Raw genomic sequence first — 16,730 nt, forward strand, 5'->3', positions numbered from 1 at the left:
TATTCCCGAATTCTGTGTCATCATCTCCTGTTCGTTATAAGAATAAAACAACCTGTAACATGGAAGAATCGACTCTTTCAGTATTAACCCTTCAGTATTAAGGTGAACCCTGCTGGTACCTCCTCAAGAAATCGCTGTTTACAAATATTACACGATACTCTGTTACTATCATTTGTTGTCAGATAAAAGTATTTTAAAATATCAAATAATATCGACATCAGGTTTTCATTATCGGTTTTGGGCAAAGATGCATGATGTCTTCAAAGTGGATGTAGAGGCCTTCTGCCTTTGTACAACAAGGTCTGATCACAGCTTAGCACAGCAGTTACTCTTACTGGGTTTTTTAAACAGCAAAAAAAAAAAAAAAACTTTTTCAAGCACAAACGATTGATATCATTTTTATATATGGCGGAAAACACAGACAAGACTGAAAAAGCAGTTTCTGCTCTTGCACTCCTCTTTAAAATACACTGCTGTATTTTAAGCCAAAAGAACTATTGTGTTTGACAGAACAATATGTCTATATGCAGCCATAAGCCCCTGAACGATTTTTAATTTGTCGGTTTTACCCTGGAGACCCCCTGTTTACAGACGTGGTGCAACGCTTTTGTTTCAACCTAGCGATAAAAAGAAGGTAAGTAATCGTATTCATTATTCGAAATGTCTGTCATTTTAAGCTTAGAATCATGAATTGATGTCTAATATTTAGTTTAAAAAAACAAAAACAAAAAAAAAACGACTTTACTCGCATATTTTAAACTTTTAAACAAATTACGTCACAATGAAAAAATTGCCCTCTGTAAAAAGTCACGGATCTCTACCTCATAACTATCGCCCCTACAAGAATGTTAAGCAATTGATGAAGTACCTGGCTAGAGTCCCCAGTGCATGTTTCGGGGATGTCACAGTCATTGACGGCCTCTCGACACACCGCGCCTCTCAACTCGTACTAGAAGGAAACAAAAAATAAATAAATAAATAAAATTTGCAATTGCTGTCGACTTTCAGGAAATATCTGTCGGACGCACCTTACACCCGCTACAGCACAGCCCGTTGCTGCACATGGCGTCGTGGGTGAGTGTGCATTTTTTACAGCAGGCCCCTCCGCTTCGGGCGCACTCCTACAGCCGCGTGCACAATAAACGCAGTTTAAGCGTCTTGCTGAAACTGCTACGCACAGAAAAAAAGCTACGCAAAGAGGTGTGTACTCACCACCTGGGAGCCGCAATCACACTCTTCACCGGGTTCCACAAAGCCGTTGCCACATTCTGGAGGGTCCAACAGCTAAAGGACATACAAACAAGTGAAGCTTAGTCAGAAAACACTTTTCTTTATTATTAGAGTGAGTACTGTAGCTTCTAACCTTAAGGTCGCTGGCGGCTTGGTTTTGAAAATATTTGAATTTTAATTTTTTGAAAATGCGTAGGCCTCCTACGGAGCAGCCCCCCGTTTTAGTGCGAAAAAAGTCGTACTATTACGAGATTAAAGTCGTAGTATTAGTATGGGAAAAAGTCATACTATTACGAGAATAAAGTTGTAGTATTAATACGAAAGAAGTCGTACTATTCGTACGAAAAATGTTGTACTATTATGAGATTAAAAAACGTAGTATTGGTACGAGAAAAATGTAATATTAGGAGAGTCGTAATAATAGATTACAGAATATGCATTATGGCTATTCTAGTAGTCTTATTTTTTCCCCCTTTGTTTGGCCTTAATACTCCGTCGTACACTGGTGTATTACACTAAGAAGCAAAAAATTGTCAGAAAAAAAAATCAAGAACAATAATAATTTAATAATGAATGCATAAAAATCAGCATAGTTGTTTGGTTGGTTGCACATGCGAGAGTTGATGGAAAAATGTCAAAATTTCAGAGGCAAAAGGCCCTCATTTAGCAGTAGTTTAAAGCCTTGATATCTGACAGCGAGTAAAAAAGGTCAGTTCAACAACTGTTCCACATTTCAAAAGCGGATTGGTGACCACAAATGCTTGCAACCTATCAATGTTTTCAATTGTGACAACAATCTGAAATTTTCGTATTTTGGCGGGAAACCTGAAGTTAATGCACATGATGTGCCTAACCCTAAACAACAGGTTTGGCACCTATGATTTAGTATGTAAATCAAAACAATGGATCTGATACAATACCAAATTTCTGTTGTAAAACACGTATAGGCTATAACGAAATGTCACTGACATGCGCAAAAGTTCACGCGTTAGGGTCCAACACAGCTCTGTATGAAAACCGTCCTGAGCTAACTTGCACTCTCACCTTGTTAGGCTTGTTAAAGAGGCAGCTGCCACCTCCCAGTAGCAAAAACTGGAGGTATTCGTCCACGCTGCAGCGAGAAAACTTTCTGGGCAGATAGTATCTACGTTACAAAGTACACAATAGACATTAACGCCATTAGTAAAAAAAGTGCAAAGATAACACGGTACCACTGAAGAGGGTGTTAATGGCGTTATATTACAAAAGGAGAGAAATGGAACCATCTGTAGTACAAATGCTACTCAAATTACTCAAAGTGTGTATCGTGCCATCTGCCACTTCTTTTGATTCACAAAGTGAAATTATCTGATATGGGAAAAAATTCAACTCATACTATTTCAAGGCAGAGGTGTGCAAACTATGGCCCGCGAGCCAACCACGGCTCACTGCCCAGTTTTTATTAGTGCATAGCAGATTATTAAAATAAATCATTGAAAATGAATTACCTCAAGCCTACATTCTGTTGCACTTCTCAGCTTTAACACTAGATAATGCTAGTCACTTAATAACAGTGCCTTTCCTTTAACTCAGGCACAAAACATGCTAACATGTTGAAATTAGTGCTTTCAAGCAATTACATTTTTTAATTGCTGTTAATCGCATTTTTGCCTAGTGACCTCACTTTTGTGGTTTAAAAAAAAATCTTTTATTTCTGTCCCATTTTTGAATCAAATTTTAATACTAGTCCCATCAACCGATTAAAAGAACAATTGACTGCAGTCCATGGTTAACTCACGATTTGTCGCATTTCGTTTTGGGTTTGTTTTTTTTTTAAAAAGCAAAACTGATATATTTGAAGTCTTAAATGTAAACCTATCAGCCCCACATTGCTCCTGGTGCTGCGTCACCAGTAAGTTGATGGCGATGTAGTGTAAAGCGCTTTGAGAGCCTTAAAAGGTGGAAAAGCGCTATACAAGTATAACACCATCTACCATCACGTAAGTCGGGTAAATCGTAACCCTGCCAGGGACTACATGTATTTGCTTTTCAATCATTCTTGGTTTTATTGGATTGTTACAAACTTTTTTGGGTGTCACCCTGTATTTTGTCTTATATAAATAAACTTTTTAAAATTTATAAAAAATTAATTAATAAAAATTAATACATTGACAATCGCTGCCAGTACTTCCAGTCAAAATACAGTGCTCTCCATAATTATTGGCACCCCTGAAAAAGATGTGTTTTTTAGCTTCTAATATTTTTTTTTAATCAAATAATATGGAACCTTAATGGAAAAAAAAGAGAAAGATCCAACCTTCAATACAAGTGCATTCATTCAGTGGGGAAAAAATCCCACATAAAGAAAAAATTATTTGACATCAAATAATGTGTGTCACAATTATTAGCACCCCTGGTGTTAATACTTTGTACAACCCCCTTTTGCCAACAAAACAAGGCCTGGGGACTGAGTTGGCCATGGGAGCAGCTTGATTTTGTGTCTGGTGAACCATTTCTGTGTAGATTTGGCCATATGTTTAGGGTCATTGTCTTGCTGAAATACCCAGTGACGACCCATCTTCAGCTTTCGGGAAGAGGGCAACAGATTTTGATTTAAAATGTCCTGGTATTTCAAAGCATTCATGATGCCATGCACCCTAACAAGGTTCTCAGGGCCTTTGGAAGCGAAACAGCCCCACAGCATCACTGACCCACCCCCATACTTCACAGTGGGTATGTGGTGCTTTTCAGCATGCGCATCTTTCGTGGCACGCCAGACCCACTTAGAGTGTTTGTTGCCAAAAAGCTCAATCTTGGTCTCACACAAAAATACATACGGTCCCAGGCTTCAACTGGGACCGTGTGCTTTGGTCAGATGAGACCAAGATCTAGCTCCTCCCCTGACCATCTAAGTCCCCAGACCTTGTTTTGTTAGCAAAAGGGGGTTGTACAAAGTATTAACACCAGGGGGGCTAATAATCGTGACACACATTATTTGTTGTCAAATAATTTTTTCTTTATGTGGGATTTTTTCCCCACTGAATGAATGCACTTGTATTGAAGGTTAGATTTTTCTCTTTTTTTCCATTAAGGTCCCATATTATTTGAAAAAAATATATATTTTAGAAGCTAAAAAACACTTCTTTTTCAGGGGTGCCAATAATTATGGAGGGCACTGTAGATTGGACGGGTTTTGCCGTCGACAGTGTTGTCAGTAACGCATTACTAAGTAACGCGTTACTGTAATCTGATCGCTTGTTACTGAAAGAAAGTAATCTAACGCGTTCATTTTTCAAAACCAGTCTGATTAAAGTTAGTTTCCTTAGCGTCTGTGCGTTACTATTTTGCTAGTGCCTCAAAATGTTTGTAGAATGAAGATTGTCATGATGTATGAAGAGCATTTTGAAAAGAAAATGTTAGAAAGGTTCCCAAAGGTTTGTTTCCATGGTAAACGCTCAAATTTACTTCCTGTTTTGGTCTCGAGTCACACGCGCTAAGTGTTGATGTTGATCTGTGTGCCTCCATGAATGAAGTATTTTTCCTTCATTCTGGAAGGTTCCAGAGATAGGTTGAAGCCGCTACATACACGGGTGTTTCGTAGCGTTGCCGCAGCAATGGCAGGTAGTCATTGCTCCAAGTCGGCAAGCATTGTTTACATCATATTCGTGTTGCACAATTATGCCGTGAGGTGACATGTTCGTTTAGCATCTTTGGGATGTGTTGTAAGTCCGATTGAGTGTGAAGTGCTTAGTCGCCGCCACGTTTTGTGGCCAAATTGACCGCGTGTGTGTGCGGCGTACTTCCGGGTTGTGCATGCGCATTCGCGCCTGCCCCCACCTTTGTGCTTATTGCACAATTTATTTGTGTGCTGTTGATTATTGCGCAGTCAATTTGCATTGTTTTACTTTGGTACTGATATGCTGTTAACCCTAACCCGAAGTTCAGAATTTTTTACAATAGGCTTAATCTTTGAGTTAGCGGGGTTTAATTAGTCGGTGGAGTTGATTTCAACAAATATCATGCGGTTTGTCAGTTACTTGTTAGTTTCAGGGCTCCTGAGTGGATAAGCACAAGTCAATGGTTGCTGAAAACAGCTCCATCAACTAATTTTTTTTATTTTTATCTTTACTTTATCAGGCAGTCTCATTGAGATTAATATCTCTTTTACATGAGAGGCCTGAGCACAAAGAAACATTGACAAATATCAAACAACACAAAATACACTAACGGAAACAGTGACACTAATCAGTAAAAACATCAGACAAAAGAGATTTAAAATCACCAAGATGAATGATTGACTGTAGTTTAAGAGTGGTTTGCAATTTGTTCCATTTAAGAGGAGCATAGTAGCTAAAGCCAGTTCTGCCAACATTAGTGCGAGTGGATGGAATGTTTAGGGTTAAGTAGTTGGATGATCGTGTTTTGTAGTCACTGGAATTGAATGACAGGAGAGATGTGAGGTAATTCGGAAGTTTGCACAGTAAAGCTGTAATCTGTGAAAACACTGGCCGTAAATGGAAGCCTTTGAGATAATACTCAAATTTGAATGTTTTTGGGCCGATTCCCAACCTACTGTATGTTAAAAAAAAGTGTAAGGACTTCAAGTCAATTTTTCTGAAAGCGGTCCTAGGAGAAAAAAGTTTGGACACCCCTGATCTATCTTGATTAAGTATCCTACCCAGTCTCCTCCATAATGCAGCCTAGCCAGGTGTCGGGACACCTGCAGTCTCCTGTGAAAGAAAAAAACAAAAACAAGATGAGTTCAGGTTTATGCGATCCAAAGGCGTTTAGATGAAGTGGACAAGGAGCACTTTTCACCTGCAGAGTCTCGCACATTGTTCCATCTCATTCCGATGTTCTGGCCCAGACTCTGGCACAAAGTGATGGCCATGGCACCAACATTCCCATACTAAGGTCGGACAAATATCAGCTTTTTTTCCCTAATTCATCGTTAAGGTTTTCCTGCCATTGATGGCAATAGATGTCTGACCTCATTAATGCCGCCTCCCCTGGCGGTGGAACACACTCCTCCCGTGTAGGCCGTCCCGCTACGCCCGCTCTGAAACGTGCGTCCTCTAGAAGCGCGAGGTAGAAAAACGGTCAGTTAACGCAGACGTTCTCAAAGTCCGTCTACTCACGAGAAAAGCTGGACGACGTCGCTCTGCTCGCGGATGTTGTCCCGCCGGTACTTCATAAAGTTCTGCAGCGAGCTCAGAGGGTCCTCCACCACCGGCACCATGTTCTTTGAGGTCCAGGTCTCCATGGCGACCAGCACGATCCTTGTGTTCAGCTGCTCTTTGTAGAGCTGCGGAATCCCGTTGATTTGATCAATGACCTGTTACGTGAAAAGCGTCTAGCGAACGAAACCACGTACCGCGTCCGCCATGTTGACCACTGCTTTGGCAAAGTTTTTCGTGTGGCTGCCGGAGCGTCGCAGCTGTACAAACTGTGAGGACACAAAACGGGCACAGATGGATGCTACGTCGCGCGCGCCCACGCAGAAAAGAAACGTACACATGTATAGTTAAATGGATAGCCACAGCAAAAAAATGAAAAATAAATAAAAATTAAAAAAAACACCTTTTTGAGTCAATCTTCAATGAATGTACAACTCACTACTTAATAATATTTATTACCGTATTGGCCCGAATATAAGACAGCGTTTTTTGCATTGAAATAAGACTGAAAAAGTGGGGGTCATCTTATATTCGCGGTCTAGACATTAAACCCATTCACGATGCTAGATGGCGCCAGATATCATTGAAACGATGTTCTGTCATGACAGATCTCAGCTACTCTCAAGTTCAACCAGTTTGCATTATTTTATTGCAATGTTTTTCCTTATTCAGATTTGTTTCAAGACTACAGTTACAGTTAGACTTCACTTTGATGGTTAATGCAGTTATTGCAATTTTGTTGTTTTATCACAATAGATTGGTTTATTTACATTTCAAAAACCAGAAGCCATTCATTTACGAATGTGATTGCATTTTAGTTTACATATTTTAAAAAATGTTCAGATATTAAGATTTGAATGAGGCAAAATAACAAGCTTTTTGTCTCAAATATATTGTTATAATCGTTTGTTTCAGATGTACTGTAATCATTTTCTGGATAAAAATTAATTTGCTGTTCAAAAAGTCTTTTTTCAAACTTGAGTCTTGAAAAAGAGGGGGTCGTCTTATAATCAGGGCCGTCTTATATTCGGGCCAATACGGTAATATTATCTTTTATTTAACACTTTCATGCACAAATTATGGCATTTATGTAATTGGCTGCCACTGACAGAACTTAATGGATTTAAAATGGATTGGACGTCAAGCGCCGTCAATGGCACTGAAAGATAAGTGTTTATGATCAGTCCTCCTAGTTTAATTGAATTGAACTTGTATTGTTGTCAATGGTGTGCAATGAGTTAAATACTATCCAAAAAAAATGTACTTTAGAGTGTATTTCTGTTTTTATTACTTTTAATAACATTCATTTAGCATTTATTAACATTGTTTTAATTTACAATTATATAAAAAAATAATATATAGAATACAATAATTCATAAATTTCACCATCAGTTGACAAGACAGTTCCTACAGACATTGCGCCTTGCCTACCCGTTGGGGGCTGACGCAGGAAGAGCATTTGGCTTTCATTGTGTTAAACTCAAACAAATGCTGCTATTCAAATGCCGGATTTAGGTGGAAAAAGGACGAAAGTTTTATTGCACGCAAGCAGGCAGGAGTGTCTCAAGAGTGATTTGGTCGAGGATTCAAGGTAGTTATTATATGAAAGAAATTAATGGATAAAATTAGCGTAACTTTAGCTTGAAATAATACGTAAAATGAATGATAATTGCCCGTTTTTTTTGCTTTTAAGCAAGAATCTAGACTGTTTTATGTTCATATCTATAGAAATTGTATGATTTACGCATTAATTTACAAGAACTTTCAACTTAAAAAGCTCTTTGTTTTGTGACGTCCGACATGTTGGATTACACAATAGCGTAACTTTAGCTTGAAATATTTACATAAAGTTATTGACAACTGGCCGGTGTTCTGCTTTTAACCAAGAATCTAGACTGTTTTATGTTCATATTAGGGCTGTCAAAATTATCGCGTTAACGCGCGGTATTTAATTTTTTAAATTAATCACGTTAAAATATTTGACGCAATTACGCACATGTCCCGCTCAGACAGTATTCTGCCTTTTGGTTTTACAGCAAGGCTTTTTGTGCTGTAACAGCGAACTCTTGTGGTCGCTTTGCGAAATGGTTTATTTTTTTCTTGCCAGTTCAATATGGCTGCACGACGTCTCGGGCTGATAATGTTGTGCTAATATGATCCTTGGACAAGATTTGTCCGTAAGTATGGTTGTTGTAAAGAATGTACATATTATGTTAGTAAGCGAAATGTTATATTTTTTGTATGAGACGCTTTTTGTTCATGTTTAGTGAACCTGTATAGCGTGCTAAGCTAACGTTGTTGCTAATGCAATGCTTGTGTACTTTTTTTTTGTCGTTTTACGACGGTCTAAAGAGGACAATGGTTTGAGGCCATTTTATTAATAAATCAGATGAAAAAGGAAGAAGTCTAATTATTAAGGCGTCGTTCACTAGCTGTCTAGCTTTGGAAAAAGTAGACGCTTCGGAGTGAGGACAGCATAGACAGATTTAAATGACAGTAGAGTGAAATGCCCACTACAGTCCTTACGTACCGTATGTTGAATGTACAGTGGGGAGAACAAGTATTTGATACACTGCCAATGGAAAAACCCATTGGCAGTGTATCAAATACTTGTTCTCCCCATTGTATATATCCATCTTGTGTCTTATCTTTCCATTCCAACAATTTATTTTACAGAATATATATATAATTTACAGAAAAATATGGCATATTTTATAGATGGTTTGAATTGCGATTAATTGCGATTAATTACGATTAATTAATTTTTTAACTGTAATTAACTCGATTAAAAATTTTAATCGTTTGACAGCCCTAGTTCATATACATAGAAATTGCGGGATGTACGCATTTATTTACAAGAATTTTCAACTTAAAAAGCTCTTTGTTTTGTGATGACCGCCATGTTGTATTTTGTATCAATACACAATAGCGTAACTTTCATTCTAATGGTCAGGTAGTTTTCGACCAACTGCCCGTTTTTTGGTAAAAAAGAATAAAAAAGAAGGTAAGTAATAATATTTATTATTCAAAATGTCTGTCATTTTTAGCTTAGAATCATTAATTGATGTCTAATATTTCGTTTAAACAAACTTTAAAAAATTATTTACTGGCATATTTTAAAGTTTTAAACAAATTACATCACAATGAAAAATTTGGCGTCTGTAAAAAAATCACGGATATCTACCTCATTACCATCACTTAATTGTATTTTTTTCGTTACTGTCGCATTTTCCCCAATATTCTAAAAGATAAATAATCGATCCAAACAAATAAAAATAGGAAAAAAACATTTAAAATGGTAAATATATGAAAGTGAAAATCTCGATTACTCCTTGACGTCTGCGATTTCTGCATCACGACCCTTGTTATATTACCATGTTTCACCCATAAAATCCTGGAAAGAATCCAGCTGTGGCCATTCACATCTGTGTCTTAACACTCATGCTATATGGAGTTTTTGGATCAAAACAAAGTAAGTACAAGATAATATCTCATTAAAATCAAGGCGTCCTTAATTCTGCTTTCGCGTGCTCTCAACTCCAGTTAGGGTTTTGCTGTTTAAATTTTTTTTTTTTTTAATGCCCTCCTGTTCAAAATTTTTCTCCCCCCAGAAAATTGAGATTTTAAGCTTTCCAATGATGTATCACATGTGCAAATCGGACAATTTTGAAATTTGGACAAATTGGGGGTCTCAGAATGGAACTTCAAGTCACCTAAGTGTTTTCGCCATATTCAGCGATTACAAAGTAAATCACTTTCTTTAAAATAGGACAATTTACTTACGTTTGATCATGGACGGACATGTAGAAAACTTCTTCTCAGACACATCCTGCCACGTTAGCTGCACAACAACTGCACGCCGCTCTCTCACTGTTTACGTCTTCGCCGTGCAGTAAAGCATTATTTTACGCCATATTCGTTTTGACCATGTGGCAGCTACGCGCTCCTACTACGTCGGCCGGTACTCTCCAGCTGCTTCCCCGGCGAGCTCCCCTGTCCGCATCAGGTGAACTTGCTCGCTGCCGGGAGGGTTGCCGATCGGCGAAGACAACGCCCCGCCGCCATGTTTTTTGTGATTTTTCGCTTCGAACAGCGAAAATCAGATTTTGAGACGCCACTCGGTTCAGGTTAGCATGTCGGCTAGCTGTCACGCCTCTTGGTTTGTTTACATTCTCCGAAGCCGGGGCAGGGAAGTAACAAAAGCCGGACTAACTAATAAAATATCGTTCGGGAGGTGCGACAGTAAAGGTGAAGTCGACAATTTTGACCATTGTGGAGTAATTTTGCCATGTCGTACTGAATAAATTTTCATTATTTCATATTCCATTTAGCACAAGACTGTTATTTGTAATGACCATATCATTGATTTAGCAATTGGGAAAAATACTTTGATAAAAAGAATATCCTGTAAAAATATTGCAGTAGAGAGACTGAAACTGACATTTTGAGGCTCTCTACGTCGCATTTTCCTCGGGCTGAATTCAAATCAGATGAAACCATGACCCTGCCGACATCATCCTCCTGTTGGTGACGCTAGAGCCCTATAATGGTAGGCGTGGCTAAATGGCGGATTAAAAGACTAATTTCTCGTCATCTGCGCTTTGCCAAATTGTTGTATATAGTCGTATCGTCTCAAAATATGATTCTAATTCACATAATAATGCTATTTAAGACTTTTTTAATCCTGTCATACGAACTTTAAGCTAACAAGTTCTGAAACACAAAAATGTCTTATGTATTTGGACTCCCGTACTAAAATTTCAGTCTCACGTTGATACAATATTATTCAAGCAGATATGAAACCGCAATTTATGCACAGTCATAAAGTACCTGACTAAAACATCATATAAGAAATCTGCCATTAACTCTTTCAGCGCAAATGACTTAAAATCAACAGAAGGGATTGGAACGCTCACAATGTCATTGTCGTTGACCACCATCAACTCGATATATTTGGTCTCGGTCTGCACGGAGGGTCTGCGAGCGAACCTCTTGGATCGCTTGGGCGCCCCCGAAGCATCCTGCTGTCGCTGCGGGGTCCCGCTTTGGTCGTCGCCAACATCTCCACCATCCAACTTGCTGTCCTCTGTGCAGCCTTTCCACGCATGCGCAAACATCGTAGTTCATTATCAAAGTCATAAAGAAAGTTATTATTGCCTCGGTAAGACAAGGTTTTATGTACAGTACGCAGGAACGAAGTGGAAGGAAGTGTAAAAAGGGAATAGTACATAATAGGTTCATACATGAGTTTTTTTCATATGCTTTTAAATCAAGCGCACGATATTTGTTCTTGCCTACCTGAGCAATGAGGGGAGAGTTTGAAATCTGGCATCCTGCGGATCAGGTGGGGGCGATTTTCCTATAAAACAATACAATCAGAGGAACCCAAAATATATTCAAGGGACAGACAAGAACTAGTATCCATCAAAAACTTTTTCACTTTTTAAGGACACTAATTTAACTCACTGGCTGCCATTGACGGTGCTAGACGTCCAATTCATTTTGACTGGGAGGGGCGAATGAACGTTCCTTTATTCGTTTACTCCTCACAGTTTGAATAAATTGGATGTCTATTGGCGTCAATGCAAGCATGCAATTAATTAAATACTATGAAAAAAAAACTTCAACTTCAGAGCATTGAAAGTACCATGACAAGAGTGTACAGTATTTCTGTTTTGTCCATTTTAATTTGCTTCTATTAACATTGTATCAATTTATAAATGTATTTATACAGTGGTACATCGACATACGATCCTTTCGACAGCCGACGTAAAATTTGACTCGTTATTTGTCCCGACGTATGACGACACGCTCGAAATATGACAATATTATGACAGCGCCGCAATTTCATTGTTTTCCCGGAAAAGACGGACACACTGCAAATTTTCTTGTGAGAGAAATCAACATGGGTCACAAGATGGTTAGTGCAGGTGGTGAAAAAAGGTGCCACTTGGCATTGAAATTATGAGCGCGGAGTGCGCGTCAGTGAACTGGCTTGACAATACGACCGGAATATGTCCATCAGCTAGACCCTGGGTCCTCAATTAGCGGAGCGTGGTCCACAACAGGACCATGGCACACCTCTCTGCGGACCCACGGACGAACGAAAAAACGAGAGAAAAAATTTTTTTTTTCAACATATATGTCATTTGTATGAATCGCGGATCTATCGCTATGCGCGACTATTCTATTGCTAAATTCTGTTTCATTTTTAGTCATACAGTGGGGAGAACAAGTATTTGATACACTGCCGATTTTGCTGGTTTTCCCACTTGCAAAGCATGTAGAGGTCTGTAATTTGTATCATAAGTTCCCTTCAACTGTGAGGACGGAATCTAATACAAAAAAACAGAAAATCACGTTGTATGATTTTTAAATAATAAATTTGCATTTAAATGCATGAAATAGTAAGTATTTGATACATCACAAAAATCGAACTTAATATTTGGTACAGAAACCTTTGTTTGCTATTGCAGATAACAAACGTTTCCTGTAGTCCTTGACAAGGTTTGCACAGACTGCAGCAGGGATTTTGGCCTACTCCTCCATGCAGATCTTCTCCAGAGCCTTCAGGTTTCTGGGCTCATGCAGATCTTATCCAGAGCCTTCAGGTTTCGGGGCTGCTGCCGGGCAACACGGACTTTCAGCTCCCTCCATAGATTTTCTATCGGGTTCAGATCTGGTGACTGGCAAGGCCACTCCAGGACCTTAAGATGCTTCTTACGGAGCCACTCTTTAGTTCCCTTGGCTGTGTGCTTTGGGTCGTTGTCATGCTGGAAGACTCAGCCACGACCCATCTTCAGGGCTCTCACTGAAGGAAGGAGGTTGTCAGCCAAGATCTGGCGATACATAGCCACATCCATCATCCCCTCAATACGGTGCAGTCGTCCTGTACCCTTGGCAGAGAAGCAGCCCCAAAAAATGATGTTTCCTCCTCCATGTTTCACGGTTGGGATGGTGTTCTTGGGGTTGTACTCGTCCTTCATTTTCCTCCAAACACGACGAGCCGAGTTTAGACCAAAAAGTTCAATTTTGACCACATGACCTTCTCCCATTGCTCCTCTGGATCATCCAGATGGTCAGTGGCAAACTTCAGACGTGTCTGGACATGCACTGGCTTCAGCAGCGGGACCTTGCGTGTGCTGTAGGATTTTAATCCATGACGGCGTAATGTGTTTCCGATGGTTTATTTTGAGACTGTGGTTCCAGCCCTCTTCAGGTCATTGACCAGGTCCTGTCGTGTAGCTCTGGGCTGATCCCTCACCTTCCTCATGATCAGTGATGCCCCACGAGGTGAGATCTTGCATGGAGCCCCAGAACGAGGCAGATTGACCGTCAACTTGAACTTCTTCCATTTTCTAATAATCGCTCGAACAGTTGTTACCTTCTCACCAAGCTGCTTGCTTATTTTCCTGTAGCCCATCCCAGCCTTGTGCAGGTCTATTATTTTATCCCTGATGTCCTTACACAGCTCTTTGGTCTTGGCCATTGTGGAGAGGTTGGAGTTTGTTTGTTTGAGCATGTGAACAGGTGTCTTTTATACAGGTAACAAGTTCAAACAGGTGCAGTTACTTCCGGTAATGAGTGGAGAACAGGAGGGGTTCTTAAAAAAAACACTAAGAGCCGAAATATTTACTAGTTGGTAAAGTATCAAATACTTATTTATTGCAGTTAAATACAAATTTGTTATTTAAAAATTATACAATGTGATTTTCTGGATTTTTGTATAGATTCCGTCCCTCACAGTTGAAGAGAACTTATGATACAAATTACAGACCTCTACATGGCTTGCAAGTGGGAAAACCAGCAAAATCAGCAGTGTATCAAATACTTGTTCTCCCCACTGTTTATCTTCCATGTTCTCACTTCTGTTGTCATCTCTATGACAACGATGCGCTGATTGGCTGAGAGACCCTGCGTGGATTCGCTGATTGGCTGAGAAAGCGTGCATGGATGCGCTGATTGGCTTAGAGCGCCTGCATGCTACTAGCTAGCATGAACGGACCGCAGCAGTGTCAGCAACCTCAAACACGAGTCGCACATGGCACTTTGCAATCTGTTTGTACATGCTGTCATCGCGGCAAAACCAAAAAAAAAAAAACGTCGTATTTCGAGCATGTCATCGGATGTAGAAACAAATTGCGTGACAAATTGTACGTCGGATGTCGAAAAGATCGTGTGTCATCGTATGTCGGGGTATCACTGTACACAGCTCTGAAGTGGCCATCATTGTTGACTCGATCACTAAGCTCTCAAGGGTCGATCTCACCAAGCTGGCGACACCAAGGGCGACTAAAACGCCCTAGAATTACTAACTTTTAGGTTTTCTCCATTTTTACATACCAGAAAAAGGAAATTCTGTTTTTTTTCCATTTTATTTTTAAACAAGACTCTTTCTGCTAGGATGCACACAAGTTGCTATCTGTTTTTTGGGGGGATGAAACCTTGACTTTTATTTACCTCGTTGCTGTCATTGTGAACAGGCTCAATCTGGTAGGAATAGACTCCGTCTGAAAACATCCCACTTGGAACAAAAAAAAGGGCTATAAACAAGATGAATAATGGAATAAAGTGGATAAAAGGTCAAAATGGGGGATGGTGGGGGCTCACCACAGGCCATGGCAGGTGGAGAGGGCTGCCCAGGATTCTGGCACACCTCTTAACCTTCCCTGGTAGTAGCAGTGCTCTCCTCCCTGCGGACAGTCAAAAGTATGAGGTTTCAAAAAACCTGTGATACTCAAAGACACTCGGCTATTTCACCGCTTGTCGTGATAGGTCAACTGCGAGGTAAAGAAAAAGAAGGGAGAAAAAAAAAACATCCCACTACGGGAGCGTTTGTGACCTACTTGTGTCCCGTGTTCGTCCCTGAATAATAAGTGAGGTGGAAGGAGGCCTTCCTGGAAGGAGCTCTTCAATAAATCAACACAGAAAGTCATTTTGCACATCACTATTTGTCCGAAGATCGTCAAGGAAGTGCAAAACAGATTTCCTAACATGATGTTTAAAAAAAAAAAAAAAATAGGGTAATGAAAAACAATATAGTAAAGATCAAATTTGAGGTAATGTTTTGACTTGGAAATAAACCATTTAACACAATACGTGTAATACATGAGTACAATACTATTTCAACTGAAATTATGATGATTTTGGGGCAACGAGGCCGCCGTCGCGTTCCTCGGATGGAGGTGCTCCATTTCAAAAGAAAGACCCGGTTGGGTGACGCACGTCCCCAAATGCATCACGCCTCCCACGTCCCGCAGCGTCACGTGACGCTCCATCAAGCGGCGACACAATCTGGCCTCCATGCGGGACGTCTTCTCCCACTATCCTCTCCTCTCCTCTCTCCCTCCATCCATCCTTCCTTCTCTCCCTGCAGCCGAAGTGGGAGAGCTTTTCCTCCAGTTTTTCCTCTTCTCATCCCTCCGCCCGCCCTTGTCTTTCCCTGCGCTGCCAAGAACTTAATGACGCTGCTGAGCTAACCGGTCGCTATGGAGACAGACTCGCCATTGGTCAGGAGGATGGAGGCAGATCGGCCGGGAAGCTCGCTAGGCCGCAAAGCCAAACATTAGCATGCCCTCCGGCTAACGCTTGAAATCCCCATTTGTGTGTTATTTGGAGAAGATGAAGATACCTTTAATTTATTGTTTTGCTTTTTGAGCATACGTACAAGCTCATCCAAAAGCACAATAGGCTATTTCTGAAGTATTTCCAAAAATAGGACAAACCATGGCAATTAAAAGCATCAAAAACATGTAAAAATATCCCACAGCGCCAACAGGAGCCTAAAATAAACTGAGCGGCCGTTTCTTTAGATACACCTGTACATATGGAAGCAAATGATTGTAAATTCTAAGCTTTGTAGAGGAAAGAACTGTCCAATCAGATTACTCTGATGTCTTTACAGCATACCACGACTGACCAGCAAAAAGCCTAACCCATAGACGACTTTTTTGACATGAAAAGCTACTTCTAGGATACTGATTAACATGCCGTATTGGCCCGAATATAAGACGATGTTTTTTGCATTGAAATAAGACTGAAAAAGTGGGTGTTGTCTTATATTCGCAGTCTAGGCGTTATACCCATTCACGATGCTGGATGGCGCCAAATATCATTGAAGCGATGTTCTGTCATGACAGATCTCAGCTACTCTCAAGTTTAACCAGTTTGCATTATTTTATTGCAATGTTTTTCCTTATTCAGATTTTTTTCAAGACTACAGTTACAGTTAGACTTCACTTTGACGGTTAATGCAGTTATTGCAATTTTGTTGTTTTATCACAATAGATTGGTTTATTTACATTTCAAAAACCAGGAGCCATTCATTTACGAATGTGATTGCAC

The 16,730-nt window shown here is 39.9% G+C and overlaps 1 protein-coding gene across 5 annotated transcripts in view; it reads right to left on the reverse strand.

The window, feature by feature from the left end:
* The window catches only part of LOC130904358 (disintegrin and metalloproteinase domain-containing protein 11-like), a 50,487-nt gene that overhangs the window by 19,390 nt on the left and 14,367 nt on the right, over positions 1-16,730 (reverse strand). For all 5 annotated transcript variants that reach the window (XM_057817077.1, XM_057817076.1, XM_057817075.1 and 2 more), the window contains 13 exons: positions 14,997-15,079; positions 14,847-14,910; positions 11,685-11,745; positions 11,303-11,481; positions 6,584-6,655; positions 6,348-6,514; positions 6,200-6,284; positions 6,028-6,118; positions 5,888-5,939; positions 2,275-2,374; positions 1,213-1,284; positions 1,029-1,121; positions 869-949 (listed from right to left, as the gene is read on the reverse strand). In XM_057817077.1, the coding sequence (XP_057673060.1) occupies positions 869-949; positions 1,029-1,121; positions 1,213-1,284; positions 2,275-2,374; positions 5,888-5,939; positions 6,028-6,118; positions 6,200-6,284; positions 6,348-6,514; positions 6,584-6,655; positions 11,303-11,481; positions 11,685-11,745; positions 14,847-14,910; positions 14,997-15,079 (1,200 nt within the window). The remainder of the gene's footprint in view (positions 1-868; positions 950-1,028; positions 1,122-1,212; positions 1,285-2,274; positions 2,375-5,887; positions 5,940-6,027; positions 6,119-6,199; positions 6,285-6,347; positions 6,515-6,583; positions 6,656-11,302; positions 11,482-11,684; positions 11,746-14,846; positions 14,911-14,996; positions 15,080-16,730) is intronic.

Source organism: Corythoichthys intestinalis, chromosome 16 (genome assembly GCF_030265065.1).
Source record: "Corythoichthys intestinalis isolate RoL2023-P3 chromosome 16, ASM3026506v1, whole genome shotgun sequence".
In the NCBI taxonomy this organism is placed as follows: domain Eukaryota; kingdom Metazoa; phylum Chordata; class Actinopteri; order Syngnathiformes; family Syngnathidae; genus Corythoichthys; species Corythoichthys intestinalis.